At 38.6% G+C, this 22511-nt stretch overlaps 1 protein-coding gene across 1 annotated transcript in view; it reads right to left on the reverse strand.

Moving 5' to 3' along the window:
• The window catches only part of SVEP1 (sushi, von Willebrand factor type A, EGF and pentraxin domain containing 1), a 122413-nt gene that overhangs the window by 78817 nt on the left and 21085 nt on the right, over nt 1-22511 (reverse strand). Inside the window, exons 4-5 of the mRNA XM_064642767.1 lie at nt 1087-1245; nt 665-844 (exon numbers count right to left, since the gene is read on the reverse strand). Of these exons, the coding sequence (XP_064498837.1) occupies nt 665-844; nt 1087-1245 (339 nt within the window). The remainder of the gene's footprint in view (nt 1-664; nt 845-1086; nt 1246-22511) is intronic.

Here is a 22511-nt window from a genome sequence, read left to right on the forward strand (position 1 = left end):
CTCTTTCCCATGTCTTCTCCCTTTCACACCTTCTGTTTATTTCTTTCACAGCTGACATTGTTTTATACTGAAGGTATACTTCAGTATAAAACTTCTAAGATACTGTCAATTGTTCCCTAGTGAAACTCCACTCAAAATTCTTCGGAAAACTATGCTCAAGGCTGCAGATCTCCTATTTTTTGTAAGAAGAGAAACTGTAAGAAAGCAAAATGGAATTCTTCTATGCCTAATGTCTCCCAATGCTATTCTATGCCAAGAGTCTGGTGGATGTTCTAAAACAGCCATGTGGCAAGTTCTAAATATGGTTACATATTTAAACACTTGCTAGGTTCACTGGGTTTACATAATGTAGATACAAAATTCATAGAAATTAAGTGGAGAGAGGTGAAGAGGGGTGTAAGGAAGGAGAATGTAGATTCACTTGCAAAAGATTGTCTGCCTAGTAAATCCTGCTCCGCATTTTCTATTGTAGATGTCCTTCTTCCATTTTAGGAAGGAGGGGAAATGGAGTGATTGGAGTGGGATTTTACATATGGAACTTTCTTTCACCCAAGTGGTAACAGGATCAGATCTGCGCACCCAACTACTAGTGAGTAAAGAAAACCACTGTTAAGAACAAACTAAACCAACAGAAAAATACTTTTCAAACACATGACATCCATACCTCTACAAGTAGCTTCTGATCCAGACCACTGGCCATTTGGCTGACAAAGTCGGATGGTGCTTCCCACGAGATCAAATCCTGCTTTGCATCGGATCCCACACGCAGCATTGAAGTAATTGTTGCAGACATTCTGGACAAAGTAACCATTTTCCGGGGGCTTCAGTTCAGGGCAGTGAACAACTAAACAATTAAACAACCAGAACAGAGTTATGATACCAGCCGGAATGGAACAGGCTACTGAAGGAAAACAATCTTTTAAAATTTCTAACTCAAACTGTGGCTTGGTATTGTTGCTGTTTTGGAATGACAAAGGGAATTTGCAATTTGACATGTCCTTCACAGTGCAAAACCACATAATAAAATTGTCCCAGCATTGCACTGTGCATTCCAGGGCTATTCTGTTCCTGAATGGCAACACTTACCTTCACAGGTTTGTCCTACAGCACGATATCCCTCCTGGCATGTACAATCCTCAATGGAGGTACTTCCTGGTGGAGAAGTATGATTCTCATCGGGACATGAGATGCAAGTGCCAATTCCACCTGGTGAACCTTCAGGCTTGTATGTTCCTGGTGGACAAGCTTTGAGCAAAAGAAAACATGGTATAAAGGAGTTCAGGATATTAACCTTTCACCTAGCATATTTTTTCAGGTGTGTTCATATTTTTTCAGGTGTGTTGCTTTACAGTTTTACATTACTTTTTTCCTTCCTTTCCTTATATCCAGTGTCACTCAGGACAGAAGCATTCTCCACTTAAAGTAGTGCAGAGTTCTTAAAAGATGTGATCTAATGCCTACCAGTCTTGGTGGACTTCTCTACAGTGACTGTCTGGGGACTGATATTAAGTCCATGACTAATCACCTTGAAAAGAAACTCAAGTCTCAGAAGACACACCAGATTTTCACTGACAAAACCTGTGCAGACCTCATGAAGACATTCTTGATTTAGAAGTGTAAGAAATTAGTTCAGACTAAATCCTTGCCATTCAAGACTACACAGAAGTGTAATGCATACAGATTGGTAGTAACGAGCTAACATAAGCCAGCAAAACTTCCCTGCCTTTGATTTACACATTATGATTATATATGATCTATATACTATATGTGCTAAAATGCATGAGGCACAAACAACGAAACAATTAATCAAAGCAACTGCTCCCTGAAGCTTTTGCACTCATTTATGTTGCATTTCATATTTTTAATTTTGTGCACCTACACACACAAGCCTTAAAAAAATTCAGGAGATGTCTTCAAAGGCAGAGATTTGGAGAAACAGGATCTTTTTGCTCTCTGCCTTGAATTCTACTCTTCAGGAAATAACCACAATTATTTTAATCTATTTCACAAGGATGATGTGTGAAATAGGGGAGTGACTAATCAACAGGTACTGCTAAAGCAAAGTTTTGATTGATCAGATTATCACTTGAAACAGAACTCAAGGACACTTGTGCTGAAAAACCTAATTCCTAATGAAAAGTTCAGAAAATATTCTGAGAAAGTTACATAATATTAACACTGAAACCCAGCCAAAAAAGCTCTCCATTAATTTCACTGTCAACAAAATGGCCACACTTTCTCTTGCAGACTGCAAGTCAGGCTGTCATATTCTCCCCTCACTACAATCAGTTTGTATCATTTAATGTAGCTCTGAATGGTATAAAGAATGTTACAACCACAAACACCCTCAAGTGCCTTCCTCCTTACATAATTAGGTGTGCCCTGTTTCTGGACCTACTCTCTCCTATTCAGCTATATTTTCTGCATTTTGGAGATTCTGTCAGCATCAGTCTCTTCTTGGTAGTTATTAGACCAGCTCTGTCTGTTTTGCAAGTTAGGTGCTAAGATACTCTGACTCTGTCATGAGAGAATTTATTTTTATAAGCCAAATTTTATGGAATATACCTCAAAAAAATCTGCCCATATTAAGAGCTGACACTCTTTCCAGAAGAAGCACGATTCTTTTCCAAAGAAAATACTTTTGTTCACTTTTCAGAAAACTTTGCAGATTTATTTTGAAAAAAGCAACTGAGTGGCTTATTGTTAAGAGGCAATTTTGTGTGCTGTAAATTGAATTCACACATTTGTATTTTAAACACAGTTTTAAGAAGACAATGAAAATGCCTATGCAGTAAAGGATATAAATACAAAACAAAGTATATAAGGAAGGAAGTAGGGAAGAAAAATCCAATCAAATTTATCTGGGAATTTTTCATTTTGTTTTGGGACTTTCAGAAAAGCATTTGGAAAAAAAATCCCTTTCCTATAATTCACCTGCTCTTCCCACGCAAGACATTCCTCTTGGTCTGTTACTGCTTCTTTCATCTCTTCTGTGTAGAAACTCCCACCTTGGACATTACATCTCTCTGAAATATTCTTTCATGCTTCAGATGATCACCTCCAAAATGGCAAAGTATCAGAGGTATTACTCTGAAATCTCTGAAACACTTCCATATGGCACTTCATGGAAGTCTCTGTGCATCCTTTTTAAAACTGTATGCAGCACAAAGTGATGAAGTGCATCCAAAAGGATACAGGAAAGAGTGAAAATTAAGCATCACAGGGGACCTGCTGTATGACAAAGCTGCCCTCCATATGCCAGTTGAAGTAAATTAGTCTCTTCTGTTCCTTGTGTGGCATATAAAATGACATCTGAACTGTGTTTCATTCCAAAAAAAACCACACCACAAACCAACAAACCCCCCCAACCCTAACTTCTCTCTTTCTTGCAACCTCAGCTTAGATAAAGAAGCAGCAGCAATTTTCTGCTTCTGTTTCGAGAACTCTGGTATGAAAATAATCACCCATTTTCTGATGTGAGCATTTTTAACAATAAACCCAGTAATTTGCTTAGGGCTTTGAATCAGTCTGGCTTTGAAGAAAATTATTAATTCTGAAATCACACTTACAATTTGCTCTTTCCACTGAAGCAGCAGGAGGTAAATAACACTGTTAACATGGTTATTAATGTCTCTACTGAGAAAAACATGTTTTCCCAAACGTCTTGATTCTTTTTGAATGCTTCAAATGCTTATCACTGTCGTTACAGGACGTTGAGCTATATTCTATCTCAGCTTTTTATGTAGAATTTCCTTCAAGTCTGAGTCCCTGAACTGCTCATTGATCCCACATATTCCCTAGACATATTCAACTACAAAACTCCATACTAGCTACATTCAGAATTTTCACAAGAAAACAAACACTAGGTTACAGAGCTATTTCCAAGTGTGTGAGATTACACAGTCTATCCTGTTATGCCAAAGAGATGGTTTAAGAACGGAGCATAAGCACGCTGTGAATTTCCATCACAGTCACAAAGGTTAGCCTGGCCAGAGTTCATGTTAAAACAATCCAAAATCAGTTGTGGATGACCAGAGCTTCAGCCATCTGCTCTGAACTGTCCATACTTGACCCAGCTAGACTGCAGACCCATCCTGTCCTGCTCCAGAGAGCAATACAGCATGGCCCAAGTCTACACACAGTGATGCATTCCAAGCTAAGCGAGGGATTGAGGGGCAAGGACATCTGAGGAGCACGTGTGGCTCCGTCCATGACTGATCACACGGGTATCTCTCTGGGCTTTCCTCCAAGAATCAAGCAATGTCAATTTTTTGTTGCATTCTAGTCCACCAGTATGCACCCACTAACTCTACACAGTCAAAAACTGACTGTAGGGAGGCACCATATTCTCCAGTGCTAATCTGTAAAAATAATTTAAACTTTATTTTCAAGGTTTGATTCTCCTTTCCAACAACGTCATGGTACAAGAAGCCTCAAAACAGTGTGTGAATGAACCCCAGTGTAAATAAGCACCAATCTGGCACTCTCAAGAGTGACAAAAAAGGCAAGAATTTAAAAAATGGGGAAAAAAATTTAACAGTATTAGCTTTAAACAGAAAGGAAACTTATGTGCTCATCTCCATACATGATTTGCTCAACAAAAGATTTAACTACTTTCTATATCTGAGCCATGTTGTTCTTTGCCCAGAAGCAAGGGGAGGGGCAAGGAAATTCTTTTTGTTCAATATAATTCTCCTCTTGAGAATAGTGAATGCTGACTTACACCAGAGGGTTACTTCCTCATTACAGGATATCTGGAAGCAGGGATTAGTGTGCTAACTCAAACAAGCACAAGGCCCAAACTCTCCAAGTATACAAAGACAGTGCATATTGAAGTTGTCACCAACAACAATCTGCTTTCATAAAATGGTAGCTAATCAACAATTCACATGCAGATTCTATTATCTGTGGTAATGACAGTGCAATAACCTTCTGACCAGAAATGATAATGAAATAACACATGCTTAGTTCAGCATGCCTCCTGCATTTTCCTCCTCAGTTATGTTCTCCTAGGTATAAAACTAACTGAAAAACTCTAAGAAAATCCAACATGTCTCTTCTGGTTTTGAACATTAACAGGCTTCACCACACCTTAGACCACCAATGGAACGCACTTCCTTACCTATGCATAAGTTGCACATAGAAAAGAAATCACTAGAAAGGAAATATGACATGGGTTTGCCAGAAAACAAAGACCCATGGGCAGACATAAAAACATTTCAGTCAACTAACTGTATTGACAGCATAACTATATGTCAAGATGTTGCTTCAAGGTGAACAATGAACACGGAATGTTAGGGAAGTCCACTAAAAAATTAAAAGACAGACTTATAAATTCAGTAGGAATCCTGCCCTGCCTACCTACAATAACGAAACATCTGACATTTTAATCTTCACACATGAAGAATTTAACATGGTAAAAGTGACAACATAAACAAAGGTATATTTCAGGTATTAATGAAACAATTATTACCCAGTCTGGCTTTTTTAAAACTGCAAATACTAAAGCCAGTGGCAAAGCTAAGCCAACCAGTATTGAACCCCCACGATAGCATAAAGACTCCAGTCTGGATTTAAATAGTTGGAGATCATGTGTCAAAGGATTCTACTCTGTGATACAGGATACAATTCTTCCTCTGAAGGTACAAGTACAAATTTTAGGATAAACAATTCTGCCTTAAAAATGTAAGACTTTTAAAATCCTGGGAGAGCAGGCAAACTCAATTTCCTCTCCAACTACACTAGCACACTAAGTCACTGAAATGGAATTATTCTTCAATTATCCCAGTGTTAAGAGAGAGGAGAGTCAAACTCCATGTATTTCAAAGATTAATTTGAGGGATTTTGTATTTTCTTCAATGCATAATTTCTGCCACTAACTACATTTACTAAGTAATCCCTGACACGAGCCGTTTTTTCCACACTTTATGCTAATGAAGGATCCGACTAAGAGTTTATCTTTTGCGGGATTCAGCAGGAATCAGCGAGGCAATATTCTGCTCTCTCCTGCAGCGACCTGAGCTCTATTCATACACAGCTACTCTGATGACTGTAGTCTGTAAATTCTCATTTTTCCCCATAAGTGCAAAGCCTAAATGAAATGACACCTTGATGCAAATCACAAATAGTCTTTATAACTTAGCCTCCAAACTTCTGAGGAAAGAGGAAAGAAAGCCTAGTTTTCCATTTAATCAAACTGGTTTTATGCTATGGTAATTACTTTTATGACACTGATTACATGCATATATATTCAACAGATCTATCCCAGAATCAGAGTATTCCACGGACACCTGTTCTTACTTTGTTTGATGTTGTTCACAAAAAATGATGCAACTCATAGGTTACAGAATTTCTAAGTGATGAGCACTGGAAGTTTGTATTCAATTATTTCCCTGTTTCCTTGGTTTTTGTTACTGGACATAAAGAGATAGGAGATTTTTGGTTGTGTAAATCTTAGACCTGACATAAACTGCCTTGTATTTTTATTCATTTATTTGAAGTTATGTAGAAGATCCACAACCAAAACATCAAGCTAACTCACATTTATGTCCTTGGAGGAGAATTGTAGTCTGAAGCTGTGGGGTCTGTACCCCACTGCCTTACTTCATCTAAGAATCTTATGCCTTGGCAACAGCAAAAAAAACCCCACCAAAAACCCAACCAAAACCCCCAAACCCACAAAAAAACCTCCCCAAAAAACAACCAAAACCCCTGAAAATTAGAAAATATGTCAGCCTGACCTTCATGTGCGTGAAACAAGTGCTCTGGTAGCTGTATCTGCCATTAGTCACGTTTTACATTTGCCACAATGAATATATGCTTTACAAGAATAAGGCATGCTATCACGGGGAAAATGGAGATCCCTGTTCTACACCATGCAGCCACAGACTTTCACGCCTGCTGCTGCAGAAGATGAGTCTGGCATGTCCTCTAGTACTAGCACGCAGTACTGCTCAAATTTCCCTCCTGTCTCCAAAAATCATCCTGCTGCTGCTGCATCGTTCATTTGTGTATGGCCTCTGCAAGGGAAGAAGATGAATAACACAGGACACATACTGACAGAAGCCATGATTGCACGATAGTCCCCAGTCCTCTGCCATCTCCATGTATTTCACAGGGATATCTCTTGGCTGTTGCTGTAACTATTTTACAAGCCACCCCTGGCTTAGGCTAGCAGAAAAATAGGCCTCTGAAATATATCTTACTGGACCTACACATGAAGGCCTGCTTCTCAAAGACTTTTGGGTCTCTATCCTAGACACCACCTCCAGAAACTACAGCTATTGTTGTCACATTTCATTATCTGGGAAGGTGGTTTTACTTAAGATCTTCTATATGGTAGGTTTGTCAGGTTGGCCACATTCTGCACATGAAATGCCTTTAGGAAGCTAAGGAGAAAGAAATCTAAACCTTTGGCAGATACTGTAATTCACCATTCTGCAGTTTGCAAAATGTACGATACTATAAAAAAACCCCAAAACAACAAGGCAGGAGCATGCTATGATTACAAAAATACGCAAGGAAGTGGCTTTAGCTAAACATTTGACATGTGTGACTTGTACAAAGACTGTGAAGGAAAATGAGTAGCTTGTGTTTACGTGTACGGATCAGGGAAAGATTTCTGCTAAGTCTCAGCATGTTCTCCAACTCTTTAATATCTCCTGTTATCCCCAGCATGTGCTCTGCATTAATTTCAGACAGCATTGAACCTGCTCACCCATCTGCTCTTTGTCAGTATTCCTTAAGCATCCTTCTCACAGCAACATGATTAGCAATTTTACAAGTTAGATGTCATCTCTGTTCCCATGAGATGTATTTTGATCCATCTCTTTATTAGATTTACAAATTTCCTCTCAACCAGGGACAGCAGTCTGAAACAACTCTGAAGTTTTAAGTACTTCTATATATGATATATAGGGAGGGGTTCATTCAAACCCTTTAATTGAGTTTACAGACATTCGAACTGCAATATTCCAATACCAAGTAGAATTTGCAGAATTTGCAATGACACTTCCTCTAGATCTCTAAGCACTTTAAACAGTCATAACAACCTGAAACTCTTTCCTCTGAAAAGAGGAAAAAGCTTACTCCTGATAAAAATAAGGATCTTGGGTCCTCTCCCATGGGGCAGAAGAATTGTAAAGTCGCCTGGAAGGAGATGCAGTCCCTTGGGTGAACATCCTGTCCCAGTACCGCAAGCATCCGCAATGTGGAGAACAATCTGCCTGCTTGAAGAATGGTAAGCCCAAGAGCTACCACTGCTTGTAAAAGTTAGGAAGCCTACATGGACATTCTCCACAGGGAGGTCCGTCTGTGAGCCACAACTGTGCTGAGCATCCCTGGGTAGGCCTGGGGCCAGCACATTCAGAAAGGATTACTGCAAAGCAATGATTCTGACTGCAAAATATCCTCTTCGGTCACAGCAGTACTGAGAATTTATAGAAAATCCATTTATGCCCAGTTTTAAGACTCTTTTTTAAAAAGCAGACCAACTATTACCCATTAGAAGCATGGTGAGTGCCTTAAACAGATTCATACTTGAGCCACACTTGCACTGTAAAGACACAGAGCTGTTAGATGTATTTTAAATGTTTTACAATGATAGAAACAAAGACTACTATATATGCATTTACAGAAGGTACCATCTCTTTTTGTTTCAAAGCATGTGGCTTACTCAAGAATAGAAAAAGAAAATCCTGATTCCATGCATGGTATTGTAACTTTAGAAGAAGTCTACCCATGTTTCATTCAAGCTACATGTTCACAACACAGATCCTGACAACTTGTGCAATATATATATACACAGAAATGGCATTCATGTATTGAAATGAAGCTCTTTTGTTTTAAGTCGTAGTGGCATTTTAGATAGTTCACAGGTTTGCTGTTTGCACAGACATAAAATCCAGCCTTGGTGATATATTTGGTGGGGATACCCAAAGCAAACATACACATGCCTATCAGCTGAGGGTATCAGCTCATGCCAGCATTTTTGATTTTTAGGGCTTGAATACTGATTTCTGTCTTCATCTTAATCAGTATTTCTAAAAGTACAAAACAAATTTCAAAACTACAAAAAGGTCTTTCTGGGAAACTAATTCAGTTAACTGTGTAAAGTTTGCTATGCAAATAGAGATTATTTATGAATTTACTTATGTGCAAATGAAGATTTTGTGTTTAAAACCTCACAAACAATTGGACCCTTACTTAAAAGGGAAAATAAATACTGAAATTGCTTTGCTCAGAGCAGCACTACTATATAGTAGGCTCCTCTGGGCATGGCGTTTATCATGATCACAGGCACACATTCCTCAGCAAACCCTGATCACTGGTGATATGATAGCCCATGCTACTCTAAATAGTACTATTCTAAGAGCTCTGTGTAGCTTCCTGCTATTTAGGAAATACTGGTTCTTGAACAACTCCTAATGTGCTGCACCCAAAGGAATCCGGACAGAAGTGAGAATCTACTCCACTGCCCGTGACTCTTGGGACATGCTGAAATCACAACACAGCCAGCAATTTGTCAGCATAGCCCACTCTTTCTTCCAGAAGCAGGGACCAAGAGGCTCATGTTACAGCTAACTCTACACATCACCTTCTCCTGGGATTCCTCAATTTCAACAAAATAATGGACTGGGGTTTAGAAGTCGGCAAAGCATGCACCCGAAGCTTCACAGCACTGGGAGGTTTATGCAGTGAAGAACATGCCTGGTGGTTCAAGATTCATTTCCACTGTATTCACCAATTCAGAAACTTGAATAGTTTTGTGTTCAGTGATTCTTGGGACTTAATGTAACTAAAAATTACTCTCTGATCAAACTGAATGACCAAACTGGCTTTCCTGAGAGCAGCAAGTTGTGGGAGGAATCCTGGAGCAGTTGAGAGATTCCATATCCTCAGATTTTCCCCTTCTCATTCAGGCAAAAATTGTGAATTTTCTCTCTGGCAAAATATTAATAGAGCCCTGTATGTTCCTGAATCCTTTTACTAGTCTAATGTGAAATGCTCCCTTTCTGCTGTTGCCTCCAACACCCATTCCTCGCAGCTGCTGGTTCATATGATCATGGAGATAAAAAACCCCCAACAAACCAGATACCTATTTCTGCCTCTTTTCTCTGCAGATCAGAGCAGTTCCTGTTGCTCAATCACAGATGGGGAATGCAGCAAGTAAAAGTTATTATAAACAGGAAAGTGAAGCCATTTCTGCCAGACCCTTAATAAACTGTCACTACTGCATTAGGTGCCAAACTTGGCCTGTTTTCCACATCCCTTATTTTTATCATCAAATATACTTTTCAACAACACTGATTATATGTCTATTAAGTAATATTTCTGAGCACTGAAGATATACCACATGACTGTGCAGATGGAGAACATATGTCACTATTTCCATGTTTATTTACTTAGCAGCCCAGGGTAGGAAACACAGCTTTTGGTTAACTTAAGATGGCTGAAGCACATGCAGTGGCTCAGGCCCATAACCAGGCAATAAAAAGTGGTGGTTTTGCCAATTATTTTTTTAGATATTGTGAAACTAGCCCAGCTATCCCTGTGTAGAGTTCAGCAAACTGTTGTAATCTTGATGTTATAGTTTCTGCTTAATTCTTGGAATCACTCCCGATACCCATGATTTACTGTGAAAAATGCCATAAATCCCATTCTCCATTCCTCAAGCAAAACTCTTATGCAAATTGACGGGGTCCTCTGAATTATTTTAATATTATCTAAATATGAAGATCAAAAAAAGGTCTTGTTTGTGGAACGCAAGAGCACTGAGATAACTAAATCATTATGCTCACTATTAACTGCTCAAGAAACATTTGGAAAAGTGACTGTTTCTCACTTCATTTTCCCCATTTTGCCTTGCCCTCCCCTCTCATTTCTTTGCGAGATACAAAGGAAGTCCTTAAGAACATATCTGACTCTTTCTAAGGCAATGTGTGCTGCAAGGAAAAGGGTCACCACAGATCTGAATTGAAGAAATGGTTTTTGAGTACTAAGTCTTGTGACTGCCAACAAAGTGAACTTCACCACTGCGAAAACTATACTAAAAAAGTTGAAAGATAAAAAAGATTATGTTGCAGTATTTCAACCGAACACACACCCTGAGACCTTAGTCTTCAGATCTCAGACCGCAGACCACAGAAGCTTCCTTCTGTGAAGAACTTTCATTAAAACATTTCTGAACAATACTTTTGCATCCCCCACTAGACAGTCAAAAAACTGGTCTCCATCCCTTCTGCAAAAGCCTGATTTTCTGCAATGCAGGAGTTCTCCCATAAAGAAGGAATCCCTGGGTAGCAAGTCATGTGTTTCTAAGGCCCCTTCTTGTTGTCAGTATTGACCAAATGTGCTAAAGTAGCAACCTGTAATATCCAAGGTCTTTACTGAGGGGCAGCTGTTTAAATTAGGATGAAACACCCCACTGCTGTTGTCAGAAAGGGAGGAGGAAAACAGCAGAGCGAGATTGTCTCAAGAACTGTCAGGGGCTCAACCTCTCTGCACATCTAAGTGAAACTTTGCTGTGGGCCCTACTTCTCCATCCTCTTCTCAGCTTCAAAGGTAATTTTTCCACCTTTAAGAGGCAGAATCACTTGTTCTCTTTCTAAAGGGCAGCAAGATTCTTTGCATGTTTAGGGAGATAAAAGGTCTGCCACACTTCTGGTCCTACCCTCTCCTTTAATTGCATGCTCTTTTTCTAAGCTCTTTTGTCATAAATAAGACCATCTACATCTGCAGAGATGGAGAATAAGAAGGAGGGAACACTCTTAACTGCAATCTGAAGCAAAAAGGAAAAACAAAGGTAAGCAGCAATAATTATTAAATCACTGCTTAATAGAACCAAGACTTAACCCAAGGTGATTATTAAACCACAGATATTTAGCTAGAAAATCTATTTCTAAACAGCACTTGATTCCAATTAGGTAGTTATCACAAGATAATTAATTCTGTCTAAAAGTATCCCAGTTTTTCATGAGTTGGAGACAAGTTCTTGGCTAGTTGCTTTTGCAGACTGTGAACCAGTGAGGGATGCAAGTGACAAATTATAAACTCTCTGATGTAGGAATGTATGAGGCACTGCACTTTCTATTTCAATGTAGGAGGCCTCCCAAAATTACTTTAAAAGTAATGAGAATAAATCAATTTCTAACATCATTGGGAGTGAAATTTAAGATGTTACAGACAGCTTTTGGGAGCATCGCATTCACAGACCTTGAACTTACTACCTTTAGTAGTTGTCTGTGCTTCATCCTTGAAGCAAAAACCAGACAAGTAACAGCTGTAATCCATCGCCTCCATCTGTTACAGGGGAGGGAAAGGTAGTTGAAAAGAAACAAGGGAACAAGACAGCAATAAGGAGCTTCTCACATGCTCTCAGGGTGCAAAGTTGCCTTCTTGACTGTGACAGAGTGGAAAATTCCCAGGCAGCACCTGAAGAAATGCTAGTGAAGGTGAAGTGCTATCAAGAGAGTGAAGACAACAGAATCCTGGAGGCTAGCAGAGCATGAGACCTCATTTTTCAGCTGGAATTAAGGGCCAGGCAAACCGCATTCTTGGGGCCACAGTGTAGTTTAGTACTGCATCTAGGCCAAACTCCTCTGGCACCTAGTCTAGGAGAGCCATTATCATGGATGAGCTTTGGGTCTCTCACTACAAGAACGACACTGAGGAGCTAGTGTGTCTAAAGGGTAATGAAGATGGAAAAGGCTCTGGAGCACAAGTGTTATGAGAAGCATCTGAGAGAGCTTGGGGGTGTTTAGCCTCGAGAAAAGGAGGTTTGGAAGGAACCTTATCACTCTCTACAGCTACCTGAAAGGAAGCTGTAGTGAAGTGGGGGTTAGTCTCTTTTCCTAGGTTGCAAGTGAGAGGGCAAAAGGAAAAGGCCTGAAGTGGCACGAGGGGAGGTTTAGGTTGGATATTATGAAAATTTTTTCACCAAAAGGAACAGGCTGCCCAGGCAAGTGGCGGAGTCATCAAACCTAGAAGTAGTTAAAAGATATGTAGACATGGTACTTAGGGAAATGGTTTAGTGCTGGACTTGGCAGTGCTATGTTAATTGTCAGAATTTTGTTATCTTAATGGTCTTATCTGATCTAAATGGTTTTATGATTTTATGAGTACTGAAAAGGAGCATCACTGCTAAGTAGTGAAAAGGTAGAAAAGAAGGTAAGCCTCAGCTACTGTTACATTAAAGAGATACTGCCACAGGGTGCCTCAGTGTCTGAGGCTGGTATGGTCCTTCTCAGTCCAATTTTTTGTGATCACATTACTTCTGTTCTCATGGGTTTGGACTGTGGACACAAGGTGGGCTACTGGTCCACCTAAAAAGCTGCACATGAATACAGCCTGGCTACTGTCATTGCTGAAATCAAGTCACTAATGAAGACCAAGTGCCCTTGCCTTTGTGTATTCCTGTGCCATGACCTAACCTGCATCTCTGTGCTGCCACTGTGACAGTTCTTTGAAGTGTTTTTGGTCAATCAGGAAGAATATGAACGCTCACAGAAGTACCATGTTTTAAAAATGGTGTTGAATTTCATAAGGCATTGCATTTTGAATTTCCATTCAGAAATAAGAGAAGAAAAAAAATATATGTTTTACTCCCGTACAATTCACAGTGATATAAAAACTCAAGTGAAGAGATTTGCAAGTGACAGCATATTCTGATACTCACAAAGTTGAGGCAAAGGCTTAGACTGTAAAAAGAGGGAAATTCAACATTTGCATTTCATGCGATATTCTTTGCCAAGCTTACAGCAGCAATAGGGCTAAAGGACTGGAGTATATTCAGGTACACATACTAATGTCTCTATGAGACAGACAATAATAGAAGTCTAAAAGAAACACCACCTTCACTACATGTAGCTCTTCTGTTGTATAACCATGGAGCTTGTCAAGCATTCCTTATGTCCTGTGTTGACGCCATGACTTCTCAGAATAAGGCTACTCAGCCCCCCACCCCCCTCCTTGTATTTAGAAAAACTTAGGCCTATGAACTGAGTTACCTGAGTGACTTTTGAAGCACTTCATACTCCTGCAAGAAAACTCCTCTTCATACCTGCTGTCTTGAGACTCATGGTACTGCTGTGTCACAGAGGTAAAACAGATCCAGAAGATTTAAACAGTTATCTGCTGCATTTAAAATTACTAGAGCTCCTCCAAACTGGACTGGACCAGAACACTTGTATTTCCTGTCTCTATCTTGATACAGTTTTAAATATTACTTATGTGTACTTTCAAATGAAGAGTTTTTTTTAGGGGAATACAAAGAGAATGTAGCAAGCACTTTTCTGCCATAAAACTAAAAACTGGAGCTGAAGTAAAGACTGACAATAGTCATAGAAATGTTATACTCTTAACTAATCTGTGAAGCTCTAACCAAAAAACAGGCTAGAATTAATGGCAATAGCCTGTGGAAAAAGACATGCAGCTTTAGTAGCCACAGTGTAGAAAAGTTCTTGTATTTTATCTTCTGGCAATTTTGTTTGAGAAACAAACTATATGCCACAAGGACATGGAAACTTTGTATGGGTATTTACTAGCATTTACAAGGGAACACCCTTTCTTTGAACTTTTTGGGGCAAAACTCCACTTTTTTTCTTAGCTATCCTCAGAATGTTTCTTTTGATGCCATGGAAAAAAAAAAACAACCCAGCAGATTTTTGTAATGGTCAGGAGAAGGAGCCAGATCTTAGATTGTTACAATGGGTGCAGCTCTGTGTAGAATCAGTCACACAGATGGAGATTTTTGCTATTCCTCTATGCTTTACACTGCTAAAAACCTGCAATTTAGTGCTTAATTTTACTAGGTTTTGTTTCAAATCTGTCAGATCCAAATTATATCTAATGACACGACTAAAATTAGGCTAGATGTTTAACTACGTTATACACACTTCGAAAAATTAATGTTTCTCAACTCCCCACCCACCCCAAGGTCCATTAATTCTTCCCGCTTATGCCAACTAAAATACTTCCTATTCAATAAATTTCAGACTAGGGAGAAAAAAATGAACTTCTCAAACCGTATTGGAAGAGTGAGTTGCTGTTCTGGCTTTGTTTTGCATGGTAACAAATTAAACTCCAGGGTTTTGGCCTGAAGAGGTTCCCATTTATGTGCACAGTCCTGATTCTCTTTTCATCAAAACACAAATAGAACCAGGAGAAACCAATTTCCTGTTTGATGAAACTGATCTGTGCTGCTGCCTTCTCATTCCCAAGGGACCAGACCACATTCTGCTATGCAATTAGCATTGTTTCTGGGAGAGAAGTTTTTAGAGCGATAGAAGAAAAGAAGGCTGCTTACAAGACAGTCAACCTAACTGCTCCATTCTGGCTGTTGAGTACTTGGCAGATATATTAAGCTTATAACAGAATATCTGAAACTCACATGACCTAATTCTGCTCTAAGTTTAGTAGGTTTTTGACCCGTATTCATCAAGGTGTTTTTTCCAACATACTCTTCTTGCTGCCCACTGCCTTTGCTCAAGTGGTACCAGAACCTGAAGTACTTCTGGACCCCTGCAGCTGAAGAAACAGAGGATGTGCACAGCAGGAGGGAGTGAGGAGCGTAGCTGCAGAAGACAGAGAGGGTTCCTCCTTGAAGTGAAGCGATCCGAGGAACCTGCCAGACAGTTTCCACAGAGCGCCCAGAGATGTCAGTGGGACAGGGCTGCACAGAAGAGGCAACAGAAAAGCCATCTCAACCCTTCTCCCTATCGTGTTTTATTTTCTTATGATGGTGGTAGCCAAGTGGACAAAAGGTAGTGGAAGGACCACCTCTATTGCCTTTTGGGTACATAACCCTTGAAAGGCTTTGCTTAGGTTAAAATCTGCAAACAAATCTCTTATTTAACTACAGGTTTTGACCCAATGAGCTTTGTGCACCTTTGCTTCTATATTTTCTTCTCCCTCTCAGTGAAACCACGAAAAATAACAAAAATAACCTCTGAACATTTGTAAATGATGCAAATTACATTTTACACAAAATAATTCTTTCATATTGGGAGAAAAGTAGAAGATTTTGTTTAAAATGTTGAAAGGAACAGAACTCATTCTTACAGAGAAGGTACTCCGCAAATACTCACTAGCCTGGGTAGAGTGAATTTCACAGCATAAGTCCAAGGATTTAAAACAAAATGAAAATATTCCTAAACTCCATGTTAAATTCAAAATTGATTCTGAGAGTTGAGTCAAATTTGTCTAAGTGACAAAAACATTGCGTATAATCCATCAAAATCCAAATGCAGAGACACAGGGGATGCCTGATTTTATCACATTAAGAGCATTATGCTCCAGTCTAGTTAAACGAATCAACTTTGACATGACTTTGGGAGCAACTTCATGAGCTAGAAATCCTGATACCTATTCACAATCTCACATGTACAGGCACTAACACTAAACATTACAAGTTAATTGTAGAGTAAGTTACATGCTGGCAATGACATAAGTAGTTATGGGTGAAGCTTTGGAGCCTTAGAGAGCCACTATGGACAAAACAGTTAATTAAAACAAGTTCTAAGTTTCTTAATCTCTCTCCTCCCTTCAAAAATTAACACTCTTTGCTATATACTGCTACGTTGTTTCATCCCTGATGCACTCTTTCAAGGATTTTTTTTTTTCACTAAGACAAGAGCTACTTAACAGCTCACAGAATGCTAAGATGTCTGCTTTTAACTTGTGAGAGAGCACAAATTCAGGAACAATACATGTGCACGCATGTCTATGAAAACATCCTGGCTATATGTTTCTGACAAGGTAGAGAAGGCAAGATGTCACCAAGGGATCCACAGAGGTAAAAAAAGAATGTTGCAGTAGAAAGATTTTCATTAAGGGATTTGATGGACAACTATTCCAATAAGTGCCTGGTATGATGCAAGTCCCAATCCTGAAACAGATTTTCAAATCTGCAAGACCATCAAAGGCTTATCAAAGGCCCTTGATCACAGAGTCACAGAATATGCTGAGTTGGAAGGGACCCACAAGGATCATCGAGTCCAACTCCTAACTCCTGCACAGGACAATCCCCAGGAGTCACACCATGTGCCTGAGAGTACCATCCAAGTGCTTCTTGAACTCTGTCAGGCTTGGTGCTGTGACCACTTCCCTGGGGATCCTGTTCCAGTGCTCAGTCATGCTGTGCATGAAGAACCTTTTTCTTATATCCAACCTGAACCTTCCCTGACACAGCTTCAGGCCATTCCCTTGGATCCTTGGGTTAAAATGGTGTGAGCTTAAACTGTTTAAAAATCAATGATAATTGGCTGAGGAACATTTCAAGCAGTTAAAGAAGGCATGTTCAGCATAAACTTTGTAAACTATCACCTCTCCCATGACTGCACAGCTGAAAATGTTTTCAAATTACGTAAAATTTGAATGAAGGTAAGAGAACCTGCTTTTTATCCTGTCAAGAGTCTCAGGGAAAAGCCCAGGCTTAACAGTAAAGGTTTTACAGGCATTTGACCAAAGGCTAAACCTAGCTGGTGCTGCATTTACACCTGGAGCCTTCTTCATTAGGATGACTGCGTGTAATGTTTGCATTGTGGCCAAAGAACAGCTTGGGTGCTCCACAGAGAGCCTAAGTCTGATTGGCACAGAAAGCTGGAGGTTATTTCTATGTCATGTCTATTTCTAATCAGAGGCCTGTTTCAGCTCCTCTCAAGCCCTGCAAATGGTTGATTTTTCTCCCCAAATTGCACATACGTACTTTGTCTGGAAGATTTATTTCATGACATTCTGAGACCAGGACAAGTCACTTCCAAGATAAGGAAAAAAGGGTAACTTGTGCATCACAAATCTATTTCACAAAGAGCTCTGTATTTATTACAAAAGAACAAAAGTTTGGGCATAGAAATTTATTTTCTAAAGCCTCAGATGACATCTAGTTTGAAAGGATGGGATGTTTTTCAATACCTTGTACAGACGTAAAACTACACCTTGGCTTTTCTGGTCTGCATATATCAAAATTGAACCTTCACCTTACAGCTTAATTTTTAAAGAATTTCCTCAGAAATGGTGCAGGAATGCAGATAAAACCTTTGTGTTGATATTTTTTTTTTGTTGTTGTTGGGGGTTTTTTGTTTGTTTGTTTGTTTTTTAGTTTTTGTGTGTTTTCTCCACTACAGTTCAAGTGGAAAGGAAACAAGTGACATGTACAGAGTTACAAAAATATATACCATAGAAACTTTGTTACCCATATTAGCTATCATGTTACTTACAATTTTTGCTTTTGCAACAGAAAATGTATTTAAATTGATACACAAGGCCTGTTGAAGGGTGAAAAGTTCTGGTTCCAAGGACCAGAACTCATTAAAACTATTGGAAATTCTGTTCCACTTCAACTGGCTTATCAAAGCTATGGATATGGTTAAAAACCACCAGAAGCTTCGTGTGCCATTTGTTTATGTGAAAACACTTTTAACAAATTAACTAAGAAAAGCTGCTTCTTTAGAATTTTGCAGGCACAGCCCTTGGGGTTAGACATCAGAACTTTGACGTTTTTATTATGGTTTGCAGAGCTCAGTGTCTGACTCTAGAGTTTGTTAAAGATTTTAACTAATGGACTGGATCTGGATTTAAATTCCACCTTGGAAATTATGGGGTTCACATTATCTTAAACAGAGCGACAATCCTCCAAGAAAACAAATGAAAGCCCTCAAGAAAATCTGCATGATCTGTCCCACCTGACTTGTGAGTATTTAGATTCCAAAAGAAAGAAAATAAAATTCCAACCTCATCAGTTTTTTTTTCCTGGAAATAACCCACTTGTTTTGCTTCTGTTTCTCTTCACAGACTTCTCAGAAGAAGAGCAGATCACAGAGGTTTTATACTATCACAAGAAACACTTTAGTAATTGACAAACCTGTTATCACTTCATACACACCATGCCTTAGGAACATTTTGGTATCACTCTATGGGTGATAAGGTCATAAGGCTTGAAGGACTCAGCAAAAGAAGCTTCCACCTTCATCTTCATAAAGCACATTGTAAAGGTGGGAAATGACATGCTTTTAAATTATCAAACCAAAGGAATTCTTCTCTGTGGTGTGCTTCATTTTCAAAAATCTTGCAGCATCCAAATAATTTTTTCCCTCTCCTTTTGCTTTGCTTCCTACAGCAACAAGTAGGAGAACCTCTACCTGAATTTCCAAAAGCAAAGCAGGAAATACTGGGCTTCAGGGAACAAATTCTTGAGAAAGCAGATTTAAATGTAAAAAATCTGGAAGACCATGTCTGCATGCTTCTAAATGTATTTATTTTACACACAAAATACTGGTAAAAGCCATTTTCTTCAGTCTTTGTGAAAACAATAATTATTAATGGTTTTGCATTATTAAGTCTTGAAAAGATTTTTAAAAATATAATTAACCCACTAAATTTCCATACCCTTGTGTATAGCACTTGTTTTTTATATTCACCTTTCTCATCCACTTGTCTTCCAGCACTCTCAGTGGAAAAGCAGACTGATTTACATTTCTCCCGTAATCACCTATCATGTTACTGCAGAGTTTAATCACAAAAGGATACCCTCACTATAAAAACACATTTACATTTCTTCTGTATTTAATCATCATAATGTTATCCTCAAACTGTTACCCATAAAGAGTCACAAGATTTATAAGAAAGAGGAAAAAAATACATAGAATGGCAGTAAGGAATATTTTTACTAGTATTAATTAGACATTGATTCACCATTGCTTAGTCATGAGTTGTTTGCATCCCTCCTCTTTACATGACAGCCAATCATTTTTTCACAACAGAACCTCTGCATATTGTCACAGACAAGAAGTCACTCAATAGAAGCCCTAACAAAAGAAGACTAAATTTGGGAGTATAATTTTTAAAAAACAAATAAATTACAAATCAAAGAGTAAAGTATAGCAAATTATCTCCCAAAGGGTTACAGAAATGGGTTTCTGATTAGAGAGCTGTTCAATAAAAGGAGAGAATCACTGACTGACAGATGTTGTACACAGAAAAAGGTCTCTCCAATAAAGCCTTTCTGTCCCTACAGTAGGTGACTCTAACCCCCAAGTCTTTCCAAACTGATCAGGTTTTGTAAGCATTACATTAATGCTTCATTAAGTATGTACATCCAAACTTCCTTGCTCAGCTGTAATCCAAGTTTTTCTAACTTATCCTCTTTAAAATTTTTATTTGCTTTCTTCTTTTCATTTATCAAGAAGATAAACAAAGATCTGCAGGTTTATGTGACACAAAACAACACAGTAGTAGTAGCCATTTAACTTTTTCCTCAAAGAAAGGCTCCTTTTTCAATTTGTCAGTTTTCAATTGCTGCAGGTCTCACAAGGAGCCTTCTTGGAGTGATAGCTAAGTTAGAACTGAAGAGTATTTTTCTGATTTATAAATTAAAAGCAAAGGAGAAAAGAGGAATCAAAACAAACTTCTGCCAAGTTTTAAGATGCAGAATCAATGACTGAAAGCATTAAATAGCATTGCTATGTGAGAGAGCAAGAACCTAAGTTCTAAGAGCTTAAAAATCTGCAGTTCTGTGAACTAATCCAAACCTTTAGATTCAAAGGCAAATTTAGCCTGAAATCTTTCAGGCTAAAATGGAAACATTTTGTACACTTTTTCACAGTCCTTTTCTTGCTTTCTTTTCACTCCCTGTCTATGGGAATCTCAAAGTGCTGTTGGTGGTTCTCCTCCAGATTCATTCTAGGCACCTACTGAAGAATATAGGTATGTTATTACATGTCTTGTTAAGTATGGATCCCTTCGGACTTGGAGGGATCTTGTAAACTCAGTGAAAATTTCCAAGTACTGTCTGGTAAGTTCAAGATGGTTCGCAAATGATGGTTACCAAATGATGGTTACTTCATTAAGCCAGTAACTCCTACAAGATAGCTAAAGAAACACCTCCCATAAAGAAATATTGAGAAAGGGTGATTCAGCCTCCTGTGGGGTAGAAGCTCCTCTCAAAAGGAAGGGAGGAAACAGACAGCATGGCAGAAGAGATGTTTACTTTTCTTTGACTAGGCTCTTGGAATCACCACTGGAAGTAAAGTTCTTTCTGTGTGACTAAGAAAAGAACTGCTAGTAATATACTAAATACAAATTTTTTTTCTAACTCGAAAGCTATCCAACTTATGAACAGCGGGGTTTGTTTTGCATTCTTAACAGGAACAATCCTGAAAATCTCATGGAAGAAATGCTCTGCTGAAAATTGGGTCCACAACACAAGAAACCAGAAAATGCAAATCTCCCTTGCCTTGCTGGATCTACATTTTCTCAGTTCAAAGTCTTTTCAGTGAATGTGTTCTGAATCAAAATTTGTAAAAAAAAAAGTAAAGTCTTCATATTATTTCAGGTTTTGTTGGAAAGGTTCTTTACAGATCTAAACCATGTGGTGTTTTGAAGAAAAAACTGTTGCCCTAGTGGTTGTGCATATGATGACTGATATGCTGCATATTCCTAAATAAAAGCCTAAGCAGCCTATTAAATACTCATAGCTATGATGAAATTCTACATTTCAATAATTATAGCCAAACAGTGAACCAAATATAAACAAAAGAACAAAAAACCAGCCTAGATTACATGGAATTAATTTACTAGTTCTGCCCCGTGAACTACACATCATCTTCATGGATACAGAAAATGGAGTCTACATGTTATATAAAAGAAACTAGTAGTTATAATACAACAATTTCCTAATCTCTCCAGTAACTGTGGCTGGGTTTAGGAGTAAATGATAAGATGAACATGATGGGTATCATCCTTTATTTCCATCATCTTGTATCTTAAAATAGAACTTTACCAGAAGAGTCTTGCAAAAAAAACCCCACAGCCTGTGAAAAGACTGTGTTAAAAACATATATCCTAATCTTCTATGACAGAGAAGAAGATACAAACAGAGATCTGGACATTTGTTTTACTCTTCTATAAAAGGTGCAATTACCTTGAACAGGTCACCTTTTTACTGGTGAAATGGAAGACACAATCTTAGTGAAACTCATGAAATTTATTTTTCCTGATTTCTGAATTTTTCTTTGGTTGTCTAGTTTGAAACTCAATATTTGTAATCAAGGAAAAGAAGTAGAAGAAAAAGTGAAGAGTATTGAAGAAGAGGTGTTCATGTACTTTACAATACTTGGGACCAATCACAATACTGCCTCCCTTCTTCCTCTCTCTCCCTTCCTCTGCCACAATTGTCACAGACATCTCTGGCCACATGAGGCTCCTAGTGTTGGCCAAGAAGCTTTTGTCTGGTTTGCTTTTTGAAATAGAAAACAGTCAGTCTGTTCCTCCTCCTGTGGCACATCATGAACATTATTACAAAGAACAGGAGGAGGGCACTGAAGCCAATTTCTACTTTTCGGTACTAAGTATGTGGCTATTTTATATTATAGAAGCTTCCTAGAGAGTAATTTCTGGTAGTTATGAATTTTTATTATGACGATTTTTGCATGTTCCTCTGATGCCTCATATTTAAAACCACAGAGTGGTATAATGCAGAAGACAAGTGCATACAGAAAATATTCACAGAAAATAAA

Source organism: Pseudopipra pipra, chromosome Z (assembly GCF_036250125.1).
Source record: "Pseudopipra pipra isolate bDixPip1 chromosome Z, bDixPip1.hap1, whole genome shotgun sequence".
Classification (NCBI taxonomy): domain Eukaryota; kingdom Metazoa; phylum Chordata; class Aves; order Passeriformes; family Pipridae; genus Pseudopipra; species Pseudopipra pipra.